The sequence below is a fragment of the Sus scrofa genome, chromosome 15 (assembly GCF_054392235.1).
Source record: "Sus scrofa isolate SSC_HxYL_T2T_F1_AM1 chromosome 15, Sscrofa_HxYL_maternal_Yorkshire_Landrace_v2.0, whole genome shotgun sequence".
In the NCBI taxonomy this organism is placed as follows: Eukaryota; Metazoa; Chordata; class Mammalia; order Artiodactyla; family Suidae; genus Sus; species Sus scrofa.
In genome coordinates this window covers 73,731,956-73,749,149 of record NC_139397.1, presented here as the reverse complement: position 1 = coordinate 73,749,149, position 17,194 = coordinate 73,731,956, and the positions used below count along the sequence as shown (strand labels likewise).

General features: G+C 42.7%; 1 protein-coding gene across 3 annotated transcripts; it reads right to left on the bottom strand.

The window, feature by feature from the left end:
* Positions 1-775: 775 nt before the first annotated feature.
* POLR2D (RNA polymerase II subunit D) lies at positions 776-17,089 on the bottom strand. 3 transcript variants are annotated; one of them, XR_014829025.1, is made up of 5 exons: positions 16,999-17,089; positions 13,511-13,691; positions 12,297-12,453; positions 5,413-5,508; positions 776-2,617 (listed from the first exon to the last, which is right to left on the bottom strand). XR_014829025.1 is itself a non-coding variant. In XM_021076493.2 (4 exons), exons 1-4 carry the CDS (start codon positions 17,069-17,071, stop codon positions 2,539-2,541), a joined length of 429 nt encoding a protein of 142 aa, XP_020932152.1. In that variant the 5' UTR covers positions 17,072-17,089; the 3' UTR covers positions 776-2,538. The 3 variants fall into 3 exon arrangements, 1 of the variants encoding a protein (XP_020932152.1); XR_014829026.1 differs by having other exon boundaries at positions 12,297-12,427; XM_021076493.2 differs by lacking the exon at positions 12,297-12,453.
* Between the last annotated feature and the right edge of the window lie 105 nt (positions 17,090-17,194).

Here is a 17,194-nt window from a genome sequence, read left to right as displayed (position 1 = left end):
GAGTTCCAGGGTGCACAGCGGGTTAAGGAGTCTGTGTTGTCACTGCAGTGGCTTGGGTCACTGCTGTGGTGCAGATTCAATCCCTGGCCTGGGAACATCCACATGCCATGAGTATGGCAAAAAAAAAAAAAAAGAGTGACAACCAGGTTCAACAGAAGGCACAAACCAGGCTTGGAACCTGTACCATAACATGAAGGTGATTTTACATGTAATTCCCTGGTATGAGCTATTGTTTTAAATCTGATTCTAGTCACCTTACTACTTTTTACTAGTGACTAACTATATGCCAAGCGCTTCCCACAGTTTAACACCCTCAGGTGGTCATAGCCTCCCGGCTCACAGGTGGGCAACCTGTGAAGATGGCAGCACTGCACTGTTCTTCCCAGACAGTATGTGCACCTGGATTACAGCTCAGGTCTGCCATTCAAGCTATTTTTTTTTCTTTTTTCCACACCTTGGCATATGGGGTTTCTAAGCTAGGGATCAGATCCGAGCCACAACTGTGACCTATGCCACAGCTGGATCCTTTTAAACCCACTCTGCCAGGCCAGGGATTTAATCTGTATCCTGGTGCTACAGAGATACTACTGATCCCACTGCACCATAGCAGGAACTCCCAAGTAGGTTCTTTCTGTTCTACTGCTCGCCTCTTAAAAATTCTACAGGCTTTAAGGAGGAGGCAGTTTGGTTGTATTAGTGGGGATGCTACCAAATGCCTGCACTAACTTCCATGAAGCAAGCTAACCAGTAACAGTCAATATTTACTGGGCCATAGTGTATGTCAGACACCAACAGGCTCTTTTTAATAATTTTCTCAATCAATCTTCAAAATCTATGGGATAGATATTATTATCCACATTTTACAATAGAGAATACTGAGGAGTCTCAAAGAAGTGAAGTTGTCCAAGGATGAAAAGATTATTCCTTCAAATATATCTTTAACTGAGGTATAATTGACATTTCCTTCAAATAATGGTCAAGAATACTGGTGACTTAAACCATGTCATTTCAGAAATTGAAAGAATTTATAAAAACAAAATTTTATTTTTGCCTTAGCATCTGACACAAAACTACCTTTTTTTTCTTTTTTTCTTTTTTCTTTTTGCCATTTTCTTGGGCCGCTCCCGTGGCATATGGAGGTTCCCAGACTAGGGGTCGAATTGGAGCTGTAGCTGCCGGCCTATGTCAGAGCCATAGCAACTTGGGATCCGAGCCACGTCTGAACCTACACCACAGCTCAGGGCAACACCGGATCGTTAACCCACTGAGCAAGGGCAGGGACCGAACCCGCAACCTCATGGTTCCTAGTCGGATTTGTTAACCACTGAGCCACGACGGGAGCTCAAAAACTACCTATTAAAAAGAAAATTTTTTTTTTCTTTTTAGGGCCAAACCGGAAGCATAAGAAAAGTTCTCAGGCTAGGGGTTGAATTGGAATTGCAGTTGCCGGCCTATACCACAGCCACAACAATGCTGGACCTTTAACCCACTGAGCAAGGCCAGGGATCGAACCTGTGTCCTCATGGATACTAGGAAGGTTTGTTACTGCTGAGCCACAACAGGAACCTCTACTTTGACTTTAAAAGCCAACTTTGTTCTTTCCCCAACTTTTTCCATGGATCATGAATTCACTTGGAGCCAACAAGTGCCTCAAAGAGAAATCCCCAAACTGTGAAGAATAGAGGCATATTTCCCTTCAGAAAATTCAGAGCCACGATGCTCAGCTACTAAAGTGTTCTTCCCCCAACCAGCCTCAGATGGAGGGATGTCATTGTAGTGGCTCAGGAAGTGGCATGCTCCCCCCTTTCAAGCTACTCTCATCATAGAAAGCCTGCTGCTAAGCACGAAACCAGAGGTTTGAACCTGATGGCCCATATGAGGACACTATGAAGTGTTCTCTTTCACATCTGGCCAAGGAAGGAAAAATCTGAATTTGCGAGTGACAAAGTAAGACTTCTTACTCCAAATCTATGTTCCAAAACAATCCAGGAAAAAAACACAGTACACGTCCATCTTAAGCCACAACACTCAGCAATTATCCTTAGGTATGACTCTTTTTCCTATAGCCTCTCCCTGTCTCCTGAGTTAAGTACAATGATGCCAAGGCTCCAGCATCCTTTCTTTAAGAATTTCAAACAATGATATAGGTCTGGTTTAATTTCTCCTTTTGCATTTAGGTAAGACTGTTTCCCATACCAGTTTTATATGTTCTACTATAGTTTCAAAAGTTATAAACACACTGAAATTAAACATAAAATGTTACAAATCAAAAAACAAAACAAAAGGGCCAAAAACCATGATATGAAGCAGTCAGTAGTCAATTAGCTCAGGCAGCCACTGCAAAGCCTCCCAGGGTTACAGTGGTTATCATGGTCCAACAGTCAAGTGTGAAAGAGCCTGGTCCTCAACCAAGACCAAGTTCTGGGTTGTTCTAACCAAAGGAAGCCCAAGTGTCTTCTGCAATAGAATTGTGCCAGCCAGTCCCAGACCCTGTCACAGATGTCCTGTGGCTCCCCCAGCAGCAGGGATATCTGGAGATTAATACTGAAAGCTGCGCTTGGTCTGGATATCATCAAGAATCTGCTGTAGCTCCTCATCTTCAAACCGGCCCTCCAGGCTACAAGAAAACCAAAAGAAATGAGTGCCTTAGTGACGGACAATGTTCCCCCCATTCTTCTTTCATGTGCACTAATCTTTGAGCACCACATGCCCACCTCTCCACTTAGCCCTAAACACTGACAACTTTATATTTTAACTCTACTCCTTTTTTTTTTTTAAAGGTTATACTCCTTTTATAGTTATTATAAAATATTGGCTATATTCCCAATGCTGTACAATGTATCCATGTAGCTTATTTTATACATAATAGTTTGTATCTTGTAATTCTATACCCCTCTATTGCCCCTCCCTGCTGGTAGCCACTAGTTTGTTCTCTTTATCTGTGAGCCTGCTTTTTTGTTATATTCACTAGTTTGTTGTATTTTTTTGATTCCACATGTAAATGATATTATACAGTAATTTGCCTTTTCTGTCTGACCTATTTCACTTAGCATAATGCCCTTCAAGTCCATCTCTGTTGCTGCAAATGGCAAATTTCTTTCTTTTTTTATGGGATGAAACTTATTTTTATGCTCCTTTACTATCTATTAGAAGTTTTAGGTATTGCCCTGAAATATTTATTTATTTATTTATTTATTTATTTTCCCACTGTACAGCAAGGGGATCAAGTTATCCTTACATGTATACATTACAATTACATTTTTTTCCCCACTCTTTGTTCTGTTGCAACATGAGCATCTAGACAAAGTTCTCAATGCTATTCAGCAGGATCTCCTTGTAAATCTATTCTAAGTTGTGTCTAATAAGCCCAAGCTCCCGATCCCTCCCACTTAACTCTTTCTTTCCTGCTTTTCCTTTAAAAAACATTATGAAGTATTTCAAACATATAAAAGGCATAGAAAATAAGCTAATATTAACAGTTTCCCCTACTTGATTCTTTAATAGACATAACAGACACAAACCAAAGTGTGCTTCCCACCCCAACACATTCTCTACCTTCCCCAGAAGTAACCATTATCTTAAATTTGGCATTTAACATCCCTAAACACACACACACATATATTTTATGACCACAACCACAGCATATGGAAGTTCTTGGGCCAAGGATTGAATCCATGCCGCCACAGAGACAACAATGGATCCCTAACCTGCTGTACCACAGCAGGAACTCTCCTACACATAGTTTCATGCTTACGACAGTATATGTAAATGTATCTATAAACAATACGCAGCACTATTTTTTAATTTTTTTTTTTTTTTTGTCTTTTTGCTATGTCTTGGGCCACTCCTGAGGCATATGGAGGTTCCCAGCCTAGGAGTCTAATCAGAGCTGTAGCTGCCAGCCTACGCCAGAGCCACAGCAACTCGGGACCCAAGCCGTGTCTGCAACCTACATCACAGTTCACAGCAACGCTGGATCCTTAACCCACTGAGCAAGGGCAGGGACCGAACCTGCAACCTCATGGTTCCTAGTCGGATTCGTTAACCACTGCGCCACGACGGGAACTCCGACTATTTTTTAAATAGAAAGAAATGGCTTCTACAGTATATATCCTTCTGCAATTTTTTCACTCAAAATTCATTTTGGCATTTGTTGACATTATTTCACGTTGTTCTAGTTCACTAATTTTTTCACTGTTATATCATAAACATTGTATGATCATACAATGATATATTTATTCAGTCTTGTTGACTAAAGACTGCTGTCAAATTTCTGCTCTAATAATTCAACAATAAATACCAGAATAGATATCTTCTTCTAAACTATGTATGAACTGTCTTTAGGGCATGTACCCAGGAATGCACTTTGGGTCATGGGGTATATTCATCTTTAACTTTACTGGAGGTAGCCAAACTGCTCTCCAAAGTGACTGTACCGATTTACATCCTATCATCAGTGTACCAGAGTTTCAGCTACTGCACACTTTAGCTATTAACTGGCATGCTATAAAACCATCAATCTCATTACAAAGGCACTCATTCAGTGTTGGTGATACCTACCCAGATTTTATCTGTCTGTCTGTCCATCTATCTTTTCTTCCTATCTATCCACCTATTTTCTTCTCTTATCTATCTATCTGTCTGTTGTCTGTATATTTTCTTTTTTGGCTCCCACAAGGCATATGGAGTTCCCGGGCCAGGGATCAGACCTGAGCTGCAGTGGCAACCCAAGCTGCAGCTGTGGCACCACCAGATCCTTAAACCACTGTGCTGAGCTGGGGATTGAACCTACATCCAAGGGCTCCCAAGATGCCGTCAATCCTGTTGTACCACAGTGGGAACACCAAGATTTTATTTTTTAATTTTTTTCTTTTTTGATCTGCACCCGTGGCATATGGAAGTCCCCAGGCTAGGGGTCTAATCGGAGCTACAACTGCCGGCCACAGCAATGCGGGATCCTTAACCCACTGAGCAAGGCCAGGGATCAAACCCACATCCTTATAGATACTCTGTTGGGTTCTCAACCACTGAGCCACAAAGGGAACTCCCTTTACCCAGATTTTAAATGCACAAGGCTTTTATTATTTATTTAGTTAGTTACTGCTTTTGATGGCCGCACTCGTGGCATATGGAGGTTCCCAGGCTCGGGGTCCAAGGAGCTATAGCTGCTGGCCTACACCACAGCCACATCAAATCCAAGCAGTGTCTGTGACCTACACCACAGCTCACAGCAACTCTAGATCCTTAACCCACTGATCGAGGCTAGGGATCGAATCCACAACCTCATGGTTCCTAGTTGGATTTGTTTCCAATGCCCTGCAATGGGAACTCCACACACAGCTTTTAGACACAGTAATTGTACTTGTAAGAATTCATCCAAAACATGCAGAACTTGTCACAACCAGTCCTGACCTTGGAATCAGAGCCTTGGACTCCTCAGCAGTCTCTGGACAAAGGTTGGCCAAACAGGCCAACTCAAACTTATGAAGCTTCTTCTGGAGCAGCAAGCTGATCACAGGGAAGAAAACCAAAAGAGATAATATCAGAACATGATGGAAAACAATATAAGAAAAAGAATATATATACATGTATGACAGGGTCACTGTGCTGTACAGCAGAAATTGGCACATTGTAAATCAATTATACTTTAATAAAAGAAAAAAAAAACAAAATCAGAGAATGATGACTAGGAAAAAGAGGATCAAATAAAGGTAGCAAGAAAGAGAAAAAATAAAGCACTTGCAATCTTTCCATTATGGTTAGGTTTGCCACAATCCCACTTTCAAATCACTTCCTGTTCCTCTTCCTGGAGAGCAAGAAGCTACAATGAAATCAGGCTGAGACAATGAAAGTGAGCAAGTCCACAAAGGCAGAGAGTGCTGTGATGAACGCTTAAGAAAAACTTGCTATGTACCTCTAGTACTCTACAGACTTTCCCCCCGGGAATTTATTTTGTTGCTCTCTGCTCTTCCTATCACTGTTCTTTGCTTCCTTTGTTAGTAATTTTATGTCAAATATATCCGAGACATCCCTGGCTTGGAGGAAATTCTCTTTTAAATGTTTCTAATAAATAAATAAATACAAGAACATCTTACTTTGTACAAATCTATGTATAAACTTCATTTTTTTTTTTTTTTTTTTTTGTCTTTTGTTGTTGTTGTTATTGTTGCTATTTCTTGGGCCGCTCCCGCGGCATATGGAGGTTCCCAGGCTAGGGGTTGAATCAGAGCTGTAGCCACCGGCCTACGCCAGAGCCACAGCAACGCAGGATCCGAGCCGTGTCTGCAACCTACACCACAGCTCACGGCAACGCCGGATCGTTAACTCACTGAGCAAGGGCAGGGATCGAACCCGCAACCTCATGGTTCCTAGTCGGATTCGTTAACCACTGCGCCACGACGGGAACTCCAAACTTCATCTTATTTTAAATGTACTTCTAGTTCAAACTGTGAAAAAGACCATTGTCAATACAAATCATAACCTGGATGCTCACACATCTAATTCTTAAAACAAAAGTTGTCCATGGTAAACCTGATTTCAGCGAGGACCTTAACTATTTGTTCAGAAACAAGCATTTACTGTCCTTATATTTGTTTATAAGCATATTTAGTCATTGTACAAAATTTAGAAAATAAATACAGAAAAATGAAAGTTACCCATGTTACTACCTAAACAACCAATGTATATATCTTAGTATACCATCCCAGACTTTTTCTACATTTTAGAATATAAACTCACACATTCTGCTATGAGTCAACTAATAAGGCTGTTTTCATTTTGTAAAGAAAATCTATGAACTTAGCTACATGGGTAGATGTTAATAATGTAGTATATTTATATATATGGAAGATTTGTTGTAAAATGAACAAATGCTGATTTATAAAAAAAAAACAAACCCACAAAAACAAAACAAACAAAAAAACCCAACCAACCCAAATGTGAAAACAAGCTGAATTTCTACCCAGCAATAACCAATATTAACATGATGTTAACACAGCAAATGCAGGACCTCATCCATAGCTGCAACCTATACCACAGCTCATGGCAATGCTGGATCCTTAATCCACTGAGTGAGGCCAGGAATCAAACATGTATCCTCATGGATACTGGTTGGGTTTGTTCCTGCTGAGCCACAACAGGAACTCCTCCCCTACTTCTTATACTAGGTTTCTTATTTTTTAAAATTAATTAATTAATTTTTTGTATTTTGTCCTTTTAAGGCCACACCTGCAGCATATGGAGGTTCCCAGGCTAGGGGATGAATCGGAGCTGTAGCCGCCGGCCTAAGCCAGAGCCACAGGAATGCCAGATCCGAGCCGTGTCTTGTGACCTACACCACAGCTCATGGCAATGCGGGATCCTTAACCCACTGAGCAAGGCCAGGGATCAAACCTGCAACCTCATGGTTCCTAGTTGGATTCGTTAACCACAGCGCCACGACGGGAACTCCACACTATGTTTTTAATTAAATTGGATTTGAATAGGGGAAAGTCCATCAGGATGATATTTTTATATTGCTGTAATTTTATTAAATCACAAATCACCACAGGAGAATAAGAATGGAAAATAAGAATAATAAGCAAATAACAGGAAAGACTGAGGAAAAACTGAATAACAAGTAAAACAACAGGAAAGACTAGGTGACCCGGGAAACAATCCATGTTCTCTGGCGGTTTTTCACTGTACAGGTTTTTCACTGTACAGGCAGGCTTTTATCCTGACCAGAAGCCCACCTTCAGCTTGTACCATTCAGGTGAGCTCCTTTCCTTGGTTAGGAACCTGCCTTCGGGTTTTTCTGCCATCAGGCAAGGTCCCTTCCTCAAGTCCCTGCATTTTCTCGGCTCCCCTCAAGTCTACGCCACAGCCACAAAAATGCCAGATCTGAGCTGCATCTGCTCAGAGGTTGTGGGTTCCGTCCCTGCCCTTGCTCAGTGGGTTAAGGATCCGGCGTTGCCTTGAGCTGTGGTGTAGGTTGCAGACACGGCTCGGATCCCACGTTGCTGTGGCTCTGGCGGAGGCCAGTGGCTACAGCTCCGATTAGACCCCTAGCCTGGGAACCTCCATATGCCGCGGGAGCAGCCCAAGAAATGGCAAAAAGACAAAAAAAAAAAAAAAAAAAAAAAAGAAAAAACATAGTGTTTATTTACTAACTGGTTATACTGTAAGCTTTAGAAGTTGCGATGTACTACAGACTTAGATAAAATTAGACTCATATTATTCATGGTCAAAGAAACCTAGCTATGAGAGTTGTGCTTGATTTTAGAAAGAAGGGACAAAGAGGCTGTCTCTGTGTGCATTCGCCGACACTGTCCATCCCCGACAGGGTGTGCATCCCTGGCCACTGGAGCTGGAATCCAGCATAGACTGACAGCTACAGCTCTGATTCGACCCCTAGCCTGGGAAATTCCAAATGCTGTGGACGTGGTCCTAAAAAGACAAAAAAAAAAATCTACTTAGCTATTTTTGGCATTTCTTGAGTTTCTTTGAAGATGAACTTTATTTCACAGGGATTAGATAGTCATTCGAAGTTCTGATATAGGAGTTCTGAAGTGGCTCAGTGAGTTAAAGATCTAGCATTGTCACTTCTGTGGCTAGGGTTTGAATCCTGGCCATATCCGTTGCATGGGAAGTTCTGCATGCTGCGTGTATGGCCAAAAAGCCAAACAAAGGGAATTCCCATTGTGGCTCAGCGGTAACAAACCAGACCAGTATTTATGACGATGCGGGTTCAATCCCTGGCCCCCCTCAGTGGCTTAAGAATCTGGTATTGCCATGAGATGCAGTAGGTTGCAAAAGTGGCTGTATAGGCCAGCAGGTGCAGCTCTGATTTGACTCCTAGTTTGGGAACTTCAGTATGTTGCACCCATGGCCCTAAAAAAACAGTAACAACAACAACAAAAAACCCACTAAGTTTTCTATCTTTTCAAAAATTTTACAATAGCACCTGTGTCATATGGAAATTCCCAGTCTGGGAGCTTCAACTGAGGCCTATGCCACAGACATGGCAATGCTGGATTCTTAACCAATCGAGGCCAGGGATCGAACATTCATCCTCACAGAGACATCAGGTCCTTAACCCGCTAAGTCATGATGGCGAGAAACTAAGTTCTGATATAAACCAAGTCATTACAAAATAATAAGTCTATTTCTATAAAATGGGTGTCATCTCTTTCTTAATTATTAGAATTCTCAATATTAAGGTATCAGTCCTTTCCAGTTTATTCATACTGATATACATTTTACATACAGCATTCTATTTGACACAGAGGAGTTTAAAGGTATTTATGCAAATTCATTTACTTCTTCAACAAAAATTATTTAGTGCCTACTTCAACAAAAATTGATACAGTGATGAATATGATCAAGTCCTTGCCCTCACAAAGCTCACAGCAAACCAGAGTCCATTGAGTTTCCCCGCACTTGAAGTTCTGCTAGGAGTTCCCATTGTGGCACAGCAGAAACAAATCCAACTAGGAACCATGAGGTTGCGGGTTTGATCCTTGGCCTCGTTCAGTGGGTTAAGGATCCAGCGTTGCTGTGAGCTGTGGTAAAGACTGCAGACGTGGCTCAGATCTGGTGTTGCTGTGGCTGTGGCTGTGGCGTAGGCCGGCAGCTACAGCTCCAATTAGTCTCCTAGCTTGGGAACCTCCATATGCCATGGGTGAGGCCCTAAAAAGACAAAAGATAAGTGAATAAATAAAGTTATGCTAACCACAGTCAATGTTTTGCACATATATATATATATATATATATATATATATATATATATTCATTCAAGCTATCACATAGCACTTTTATGCAATAAAGATTACTTTTATTTTATTTATTTATTTATTTATTTATTTTTTTTGTCTTTTTGCTATTTCTTGGGCCGCTCCCGCGGCATATGGAGGTTCCCAGGCTAGGGGTCGAATCGGTGCTGCAGCCACCGGCCTACGCCAGAGCCACAGCAACGCAGGATCCGAGCCGTGTCTGCAACCTACACCACAGCTCACGGCAATGCCAGATCGTTAACCCACTGAGCAAGGGCAGGGACCGAACCCGCAACCTCATGGTTCCTAGTCGGATTCGTTAACCACTGCGCCACGACGGGAACTCCAAGATTACTTTTAAATGCTTAATTCCCTTGGAAACGATTTTGATATAAGGTATATAGAATTAAAACTTTTTTTATTCTTTATTTTCTGACTGCACCCACAAGAGGAAAATGTTCCCAGGTCAGAGTTCAAACCCACACCACAGCAGCAACCCAAAACACAGCAGTGACAACCCCAGATCTTTAACTCACTAAACCTCCACAGATCTCCTAAAACTTTGTTTTAAAATATTTTTTCATGGAGTTTCCCCTCATGGAGTGGTGGAAACGAATCCGACCAGGAACCATGAAGTTGCAGGTTCTATCCCTGGCCTTGCTTGTGGGTTAAGGATCGGGTGTTGCTGTGAGCTGTGGTGTAGGTCGAAGACATGGCTTGGATCTGGCATTGCTGCGGCTGTGGTGTAGGCTGGCAGCTGTAGCTCTGATTAGACCCCTAGCCTGGGAACCTCCAAAGGCTGCGGGTTCGGCCCTCAAAAGACAAAAGACCAGGGAAGAAAAAAAAAATTAGGAGTTCCCGTCATGGTACAGTGGTTAACGAATCCGACTAGGAACCACGAGGTTGTGGGTTCGATCCCTGGCCTTGCTCAGTGGGTTAACGATCCGGCGTTGCCCTGAGCTGTGGTGTAGGTTGCAGATGTGGCTCGGATCCCACGTTGCTGTGGCTCTGGCGTAGGCCGGTGGCTACAGCTCCGATTCGACCCCTAGCCTGGGAACTTCCATATGCCGCAGGAGCGGCCCAAAGAAATGGCAAAAAGACAAAATAAATAAATAAATTAAAAAAAATTTTTTTTTCCCACTAACTTACAGTGCTATATCTTTACGACACAATGGACTCATATAACAGATTTTGGATCTGAATCTCTATTCTGTTCCAATGATCTATTATCACGCCAAAGTGTCACTAGTTTAATTACTGTCACTTTTTAATGTATGTTAACATCTTAATTCTTTGTTTTGCTTTTTAAAATTTCTTTCTGACAATGCTTACAAATTTAAGATCTTTTTGGAGAGTACCCATTTATTTATTTATTTAGCTTTTGGGGGCTGCACCCGTGGTATATAGAAGTTCTGAGGCTAGGGGTCGAACTGGAGCTACACCACAGTGGCCTACACCACAGCCACAGCCACGCCAGATTCGAGGCGCATCTGCAACCAACACCATAGCTCTCGGCAATGCCAGATCCTTAACCCACTGCGCGAGGCCAGGGATTGAACCCGCAACCTCATGGATCCTAATTGGGTCCATTTAACCACTGAGCCACAAAGGGAATGCCTCATTTATTTATTATTTATTTTCCGCAGCTGAAGGTGTATTTCTCTTGGCACAATTAGATAGACTATGCTACTCATAAAGGTAGACTGTGCTGGAGTTCCCATTGTGGATCAACAGAAATGAATGCAACTAGCACCCATGAGGAAGCAGGTTCAATCCATGGCCTCGCTCAGTGAGTTAAGAACCCAACATTGCTGTAAACTGTCATGTAAGTCGCAGACATGGCTTGGATCTGTCGTTGCTGTTGCATAGGCCAGCAGCTATAGCTCTGATTTGACCTCTAGCCTGGGAACCTCCATAAGCCTCAGGTGTGGCTCTAAAAACACCAAAAAAAAAAAAAAAAAAAAAAGTAAGGTAGACTAGGCTACCTTTTATTCATGAATGTGTAAGTCCACCTTCATTTATTCATCTTTGTGGTCCAATAGTTTGCAGTGTTTTTTTTTTTTTTTTTTTTTTTTTTTTTTTTTTGTCTTTTGTCTTTTTAGGGCCGCACCCGAGGCTTGTGGAGGTTCCCAGCTTAGGCATCTAATCAGAGGTATAGCCGCTGGCCTAAGCCACAGCCATAGCAACGTCAGATCCAAGCCGAATCTGCGTTCTACACCATAGCTCATGGCAACGCCAGATCCTTAACCCACTGAGCGAGGCCAGGGATCGAACCTGCAACCTCATGGTTCCTAGTTGGATTCGTTTCCATTGCCCCACGATGGGATTTCCCAGTTTGTAGTTTCGTACGGAATCTTCTCCCCATGCACACACCCAGTCTCCATACCAGGTTATACTTCACATACGACTTTATCATTTCATTTCCTGCATACTTATGTGAACATCTTTCATTTTCTATCATAATTTTTAATGACAGTATAAAAGTCCATCAAATGGATTTACCCTGGTTTATTTAATTACTGTGGAATATGTAGTTTTTTTTACCTTTGACTACTACAAATAGGCCTCTGAAGGATATCTGCATATATACATCTTTCTGTCCACCTGCTTTTCCTTAGGACAGTACTTCTCAAACATTTTCACCGGAGTAGAGCATATAAGTACGCCTGGGCAACCTGGGAGCAAAGGTGCAAATGATGTCCTGCAATTGCAAGGATTATAAATCTCATAATTTAATTGAAGAATTTATACACATCTTTTACTCCACAATACACTGGTGTCTGACTACACTAATGCAGAATGTTTTAAATCTCCTGTCAAGTAAAACTGTTATTTCAGGAAAACAGATGATACTCAATTTATAAAAGACTAATCTAGTAGCTCGATTTATATGAGAACTTCAAGTAACTGTCTAATATATATGAAGTAGTGTTCATCTTCATGGAAATCAAAGAAAAGGCAAAATAGCTGTTGTTTTCACTTGGGCCTCCTGTATGCCCCAGCACCTCACTTTCCCAGAGTACATCCAACCCAATTTGAAAAGCAAATGTCGGAGTTCCCATCGTGGCTCAGTGGTTAACGAATCTGACTAGGAACCATGAAGTTCCGTGGTCTTGCTCAGTGGGTTAAGGATCTGGTGTTGCCGTGAGCTGTGGTGTAGGTTACAGACGCAGCTTGGATCCCGCGTTGCTGTGGCTCTGGTGTAGACTGGCATCTACAGTTCCGATTAGTCCCCCAGCTTGGTAACACCTCCATATGCCACGGGAGCAGCCCTAGAAATGGCAAAAACACCAAAAACACCAAAAAAAAAAAAAAAAGAAAAGAAAAAGCTAATAGCTGGCCACCTTGTGAAAGGTAAAGCAAAGATCCAGAAAGAATGCTGCAAATTTATATTTATTAACATATCATGACCTCTAGGATGTCACAAGTGAATAATAAATAAGCCCACTTTATTCAAAAATAAAAACCCAAAACAATACTGTATGTTTATAGTGTGAATGCATGGAGAAAGCTCTAGAGGGCTCATACAAACTTCTGACAGCAGTCACTCCACAGGTAGGTACCTGGGATTTGTGGTACAGCAAAAGGTACCCAAGGGAAATTTTGGTTTTACAAGCTATTGTAAACTTTTTGACAAAGACATTGTTTTACTTACATTAACAGTACAGCGGATTCCCATGGGGTGGCAGAGGGTGACAGCATTCTACATGCTGATGCCTAATAGTGTGGATTAATAAAAACTTTCTGTCAGCACTCACCTACGTACACTGGCAATGGTTTCTCTGTTTTTGAAACGACTGAAACGGGCTGTGTAGTTTAAAGTTTTCATGAAGACCTCAGAAAGTTCCTGTTCATCCTCTGCACTCTCATTCTGTTGCTTTCGATGCTCCAGAAGCATGTGAACTTCTGAATTTAGAAGTGTCTCAGCTGTTTCAAACTCTGTTTGTGAGAAGCATAAATGTCAACCAAAGACATTCTTTCATTTTTTTTTTTTTTTTTTTTTTTTTTTTTGCTATTTCTTGGGCCGCTCTCGCGGCATATGGAGGTTCCCAGGCTAGGGGTCCAATCGGAGCCATAGCCACCAGCCTACGCCAGAGCCACAGCAACGCGGGATCCGAGCCGCGTCTGCAACCTACACCACAGCTCACGGCAACGCCGGATCGTCAACCCACTGCGCAAGGGCAGGGACCGAACCCGCAACCTCATGGTTCCTAGTCGGATTCGTTAACCACTGCGCCATGACGGGAACTCCCAAAGACATTCTTTCAAAAGTCAGCTTCTGGATTTCCCATCGTGGCCCAGAAGTAACAAACCCAATTAGTATCCAAGGGGACATGAGTTCGATCCCTGGCTTCAATCATTGGGTCAAGAATATGGTGCTACCATGAGATGTGGCATAGGCTGCAGATGCAGTTCCGATCCCTTGTTGCTGTGGCTGTGGCAAAGGCTGGCAGCTGTTGTTCCAGCCTGGGAACAACCATATGCCGCAAGAGCGGCCCTATAAAGAATAAAAAGAAAAGAAAACATCCTCCCTCTTTGTTACAACACCTTAAAAAAGAAAAAGAGGAGTTCCTTTGTGGTGCAGTATGTTAAGGACCCAGTGCTATACTGCTGTGGTACAGGTTTCATCCCTGCACTAGGAATTTCCACATGCTGCACATATGGCTAAAAAAAAAAAAAAAAAAAATCTGTAATTTTTATAGCAAAATCCTACATTTGCAAAGAAAAAGAATGTACATGTATGTATTCATAAATGAGCAGTTTAGAAACTTTACAGTAGTTTCCTCAGGGTGAAAGGGAGGGGAATTTCACATTTTACTATGGATATAGTAATTTTTTATTTTATTTTTTGCTTTTTAGGGCTGCACCTGTGGCAAATGGAGGTTCCCAGGCTAGTGGTTCAATCGGAGCTATAGCTGCTGGCCTATACCACGGCCACAGCAACATGGGATCTTAGCCGTGGGACCTATACCATAGCTCATGGCAATGCCAGATCCTTAAGCCACTGAGTGAGTGAGGGATTAAACCTTATCTTCATGTATACTAGGCAGGTTTGTTGCTGCTGAGTTACTTGGGAACTCCTAAGATACGACATTTTAAAATCTTAAGCTTTCTAGGAGTTTCTGTCATGGCTTATCGGAAACAAATCTGACTAGGAACCATGAGGTTGCGGGTTTGATCCTTAGCCTCGCTCAGTGGGTCAAGGATCCAGTGTTGCGGTGAGCTGTGGTGTAGGTTGCAGACGTGGCTCATATCTGACATTGCTGTGGCTCTGGCGTTGGCCAGCAGCAACAACTCCCGTTAGACCCCTAGCCTGGGAACCTTCACATGACAAAAGTGCGGCCCTAAAAAGACAAAAGGCATTTTATTTATTTTTTAATAAATAATATCTTAAGTTTTCTACTCATTTTGGGTTTCTAAATTACAAACTAAGTACATCACACTGCACAAAGGAAGTTTCCTGATAGCAAAAATGTGTTTTACTTGCTGCCACGTGACAAAGATTCTCTCTCTGACCAAACTCTAGGCAGAATCCTTTGCACCCTCTTCTTGGCTAGGACTCAACTTTGGCCCACAGACTTGAACAAAACACTAACATGATTTCTAACAGCTCAAGATTACATGATTTCTAACTGCATTCCTGGGATGAGTCTAGCTCCTTTAAAGTAACTGCCTATAACAGGAACTATACTATAAGTAGCTCCAGTTGTGGCTCAGCAGTAATGAACCCAGCTAGCATCCATGAGGAATCGGGCTCGATCCTCAGCCTTGCTCAGTGGGTTAAGGATCCAGTGTTGCCGAGAGCTGTGTGTGGTGTAGGTCACAGACGAGGCTCGGATCTTGTGTTGCAGGCCAGCAGCTGCAGCTCGGATTTGACCCCTAGCCTGGGAACTTCCATATGTGGCCCTAAAAATCAACAAAATAAAGTAAAATAAAATAAAATAGCTGCCTATGAAAACTAAAGGCTGCCAAAATAATTCACTATTTATTCCAGCCACCTCCTGGAGATAGAGCCCCCATCCCCAGCCCAGAGCAGAAGTGGGAGGGTAGGAACCTGATTTTTTGGTGTTCCCGTCGTGGCACAGTGGAAATGAATCCGACTAGGAACCATGAGGTGGCGGGTTCAACCTCTGGCCTTGCTCAGTGGGTTAAGGATTTGGCATTGCTGTGAGCTGTGGTGTAGGTCACAGACACGGCTCGGATCTCATGTTGCTATGGCCATGGTATAAGCCAGCAGCTGCAGCTCCGATTAGACCTCTAGTCTGGGAACCTCCATATGCTGCAGGTGCGGCCCTAAAAAAAAAAAAAAAAAAAAAAAAAAAAAATTATTATAGTTGATTTACAGTGTTCTGTCAATTTTTGCTGTACAGCAAAGTGACCCAGTTATACATTTATACACCTTCTTTTTTTCACGTTATCTTCCATCATGTGTCATCACAAGGGATTATACACAGATCCCTGTGCTATACAGCAGACTCTCAGGAGCCTAATTTTCCTAAGTGACAGTTAACAAATCCAAATGGGTTTCAAACTGACCAACTCTTCTCTTCCCATTTTTCTTTTAATAATGATTTTTATTTTTTCCATTAGAGTTGGTTTACAGTGTTCTGTCAATTTTTTACTATACAGCAGAATGACCCAGTCACACATGCACATATATATTTTTTCTCACATTATCCTCCACCATGCTCCATCACAAGTGACTAGATATAGTTCCCATTTCTACACAGCAGAATCTCACCGCTTATTCACTCCAAATGCTATACTTTGTTCTTCCCATTTTTCGTAGTTTTTCACTTCCCTGACCCTAGTAAGCCCCGCTCACCTCTCCCTATTCCCTCATTCTCTCTTTAAAACGTTCAGTCACCTCTCTACAAATCCAAGTTGGGACTAGTCTACGCTTGACTCTTTTCTCTACTGCAATGGTATATTACTGATTAAAATCGGTCCTGACCCCTTTAGTGCCGGTTTTATCTTTGACACATCCCTCCAGAACTTCGCAGAGTTTATCAGATAAAACGAATTACTTAAACAGGAGTAAGAGGCCGCCCAGAGCCAGTGCGGAGTTGGGCGCCGAAGGCTCCAGAGCGGTAGGTGTGCAATCAAGCTGGCCTGCTCTCACCGTACCGCTCCCCGCTGGCCTGCATCCCCCTCCTCCCGGCCCTTCGCCGCGCCCGCCAGCCCCAGCTAGGCCTACGCCAACCACACCGGACAACCGGGATAGTCGGGAAGCCCCAGGCCGCACCTTTGGGAAAAATGAGTTGTGAGGCATCCTCCTCTACATCACCAGCCCGCGGATCGCTGCCACCAGCCGCCATTGACCTGCCACGAACCTCCACTCGCACCGCCGGAAACGGAAGCGCCGATCCACGAAACACAGCACGGAAGGGGCGTGGTTTCGGAGACAGGGCGGAGTCCGAATAGGGTTGAGCAGGCCCCCA

What these genes read in the sequence shown, in the direction of transcription:
- POLR2D (XM_021076493.2), bottom strand. Translation starts at nt 17,071, where the DNA reads ATGGCGGCTGGTGGCAGCGATCCGCGGGCTGGTGATGTAGAGGAGGAT. An exon ending in ACAACTCATTTTTCCCAAAG is followed by an intron (nt 13,692 to 16,998) that starts GTGCGGCCTGGG and finishes TCTCACAAACAG; the next exon opens with AGTTTGAAACAGCTGAGACA. An exon ending in ACCATTGCCAGTGTACGTAG is followed by an intron (nt 5,509 to 13,510) that starts GTGAGTGCTGAC and finishes CCCTGTGATCAG; the next exon opens with CTTGCTGCTCCAGAAGAAGC.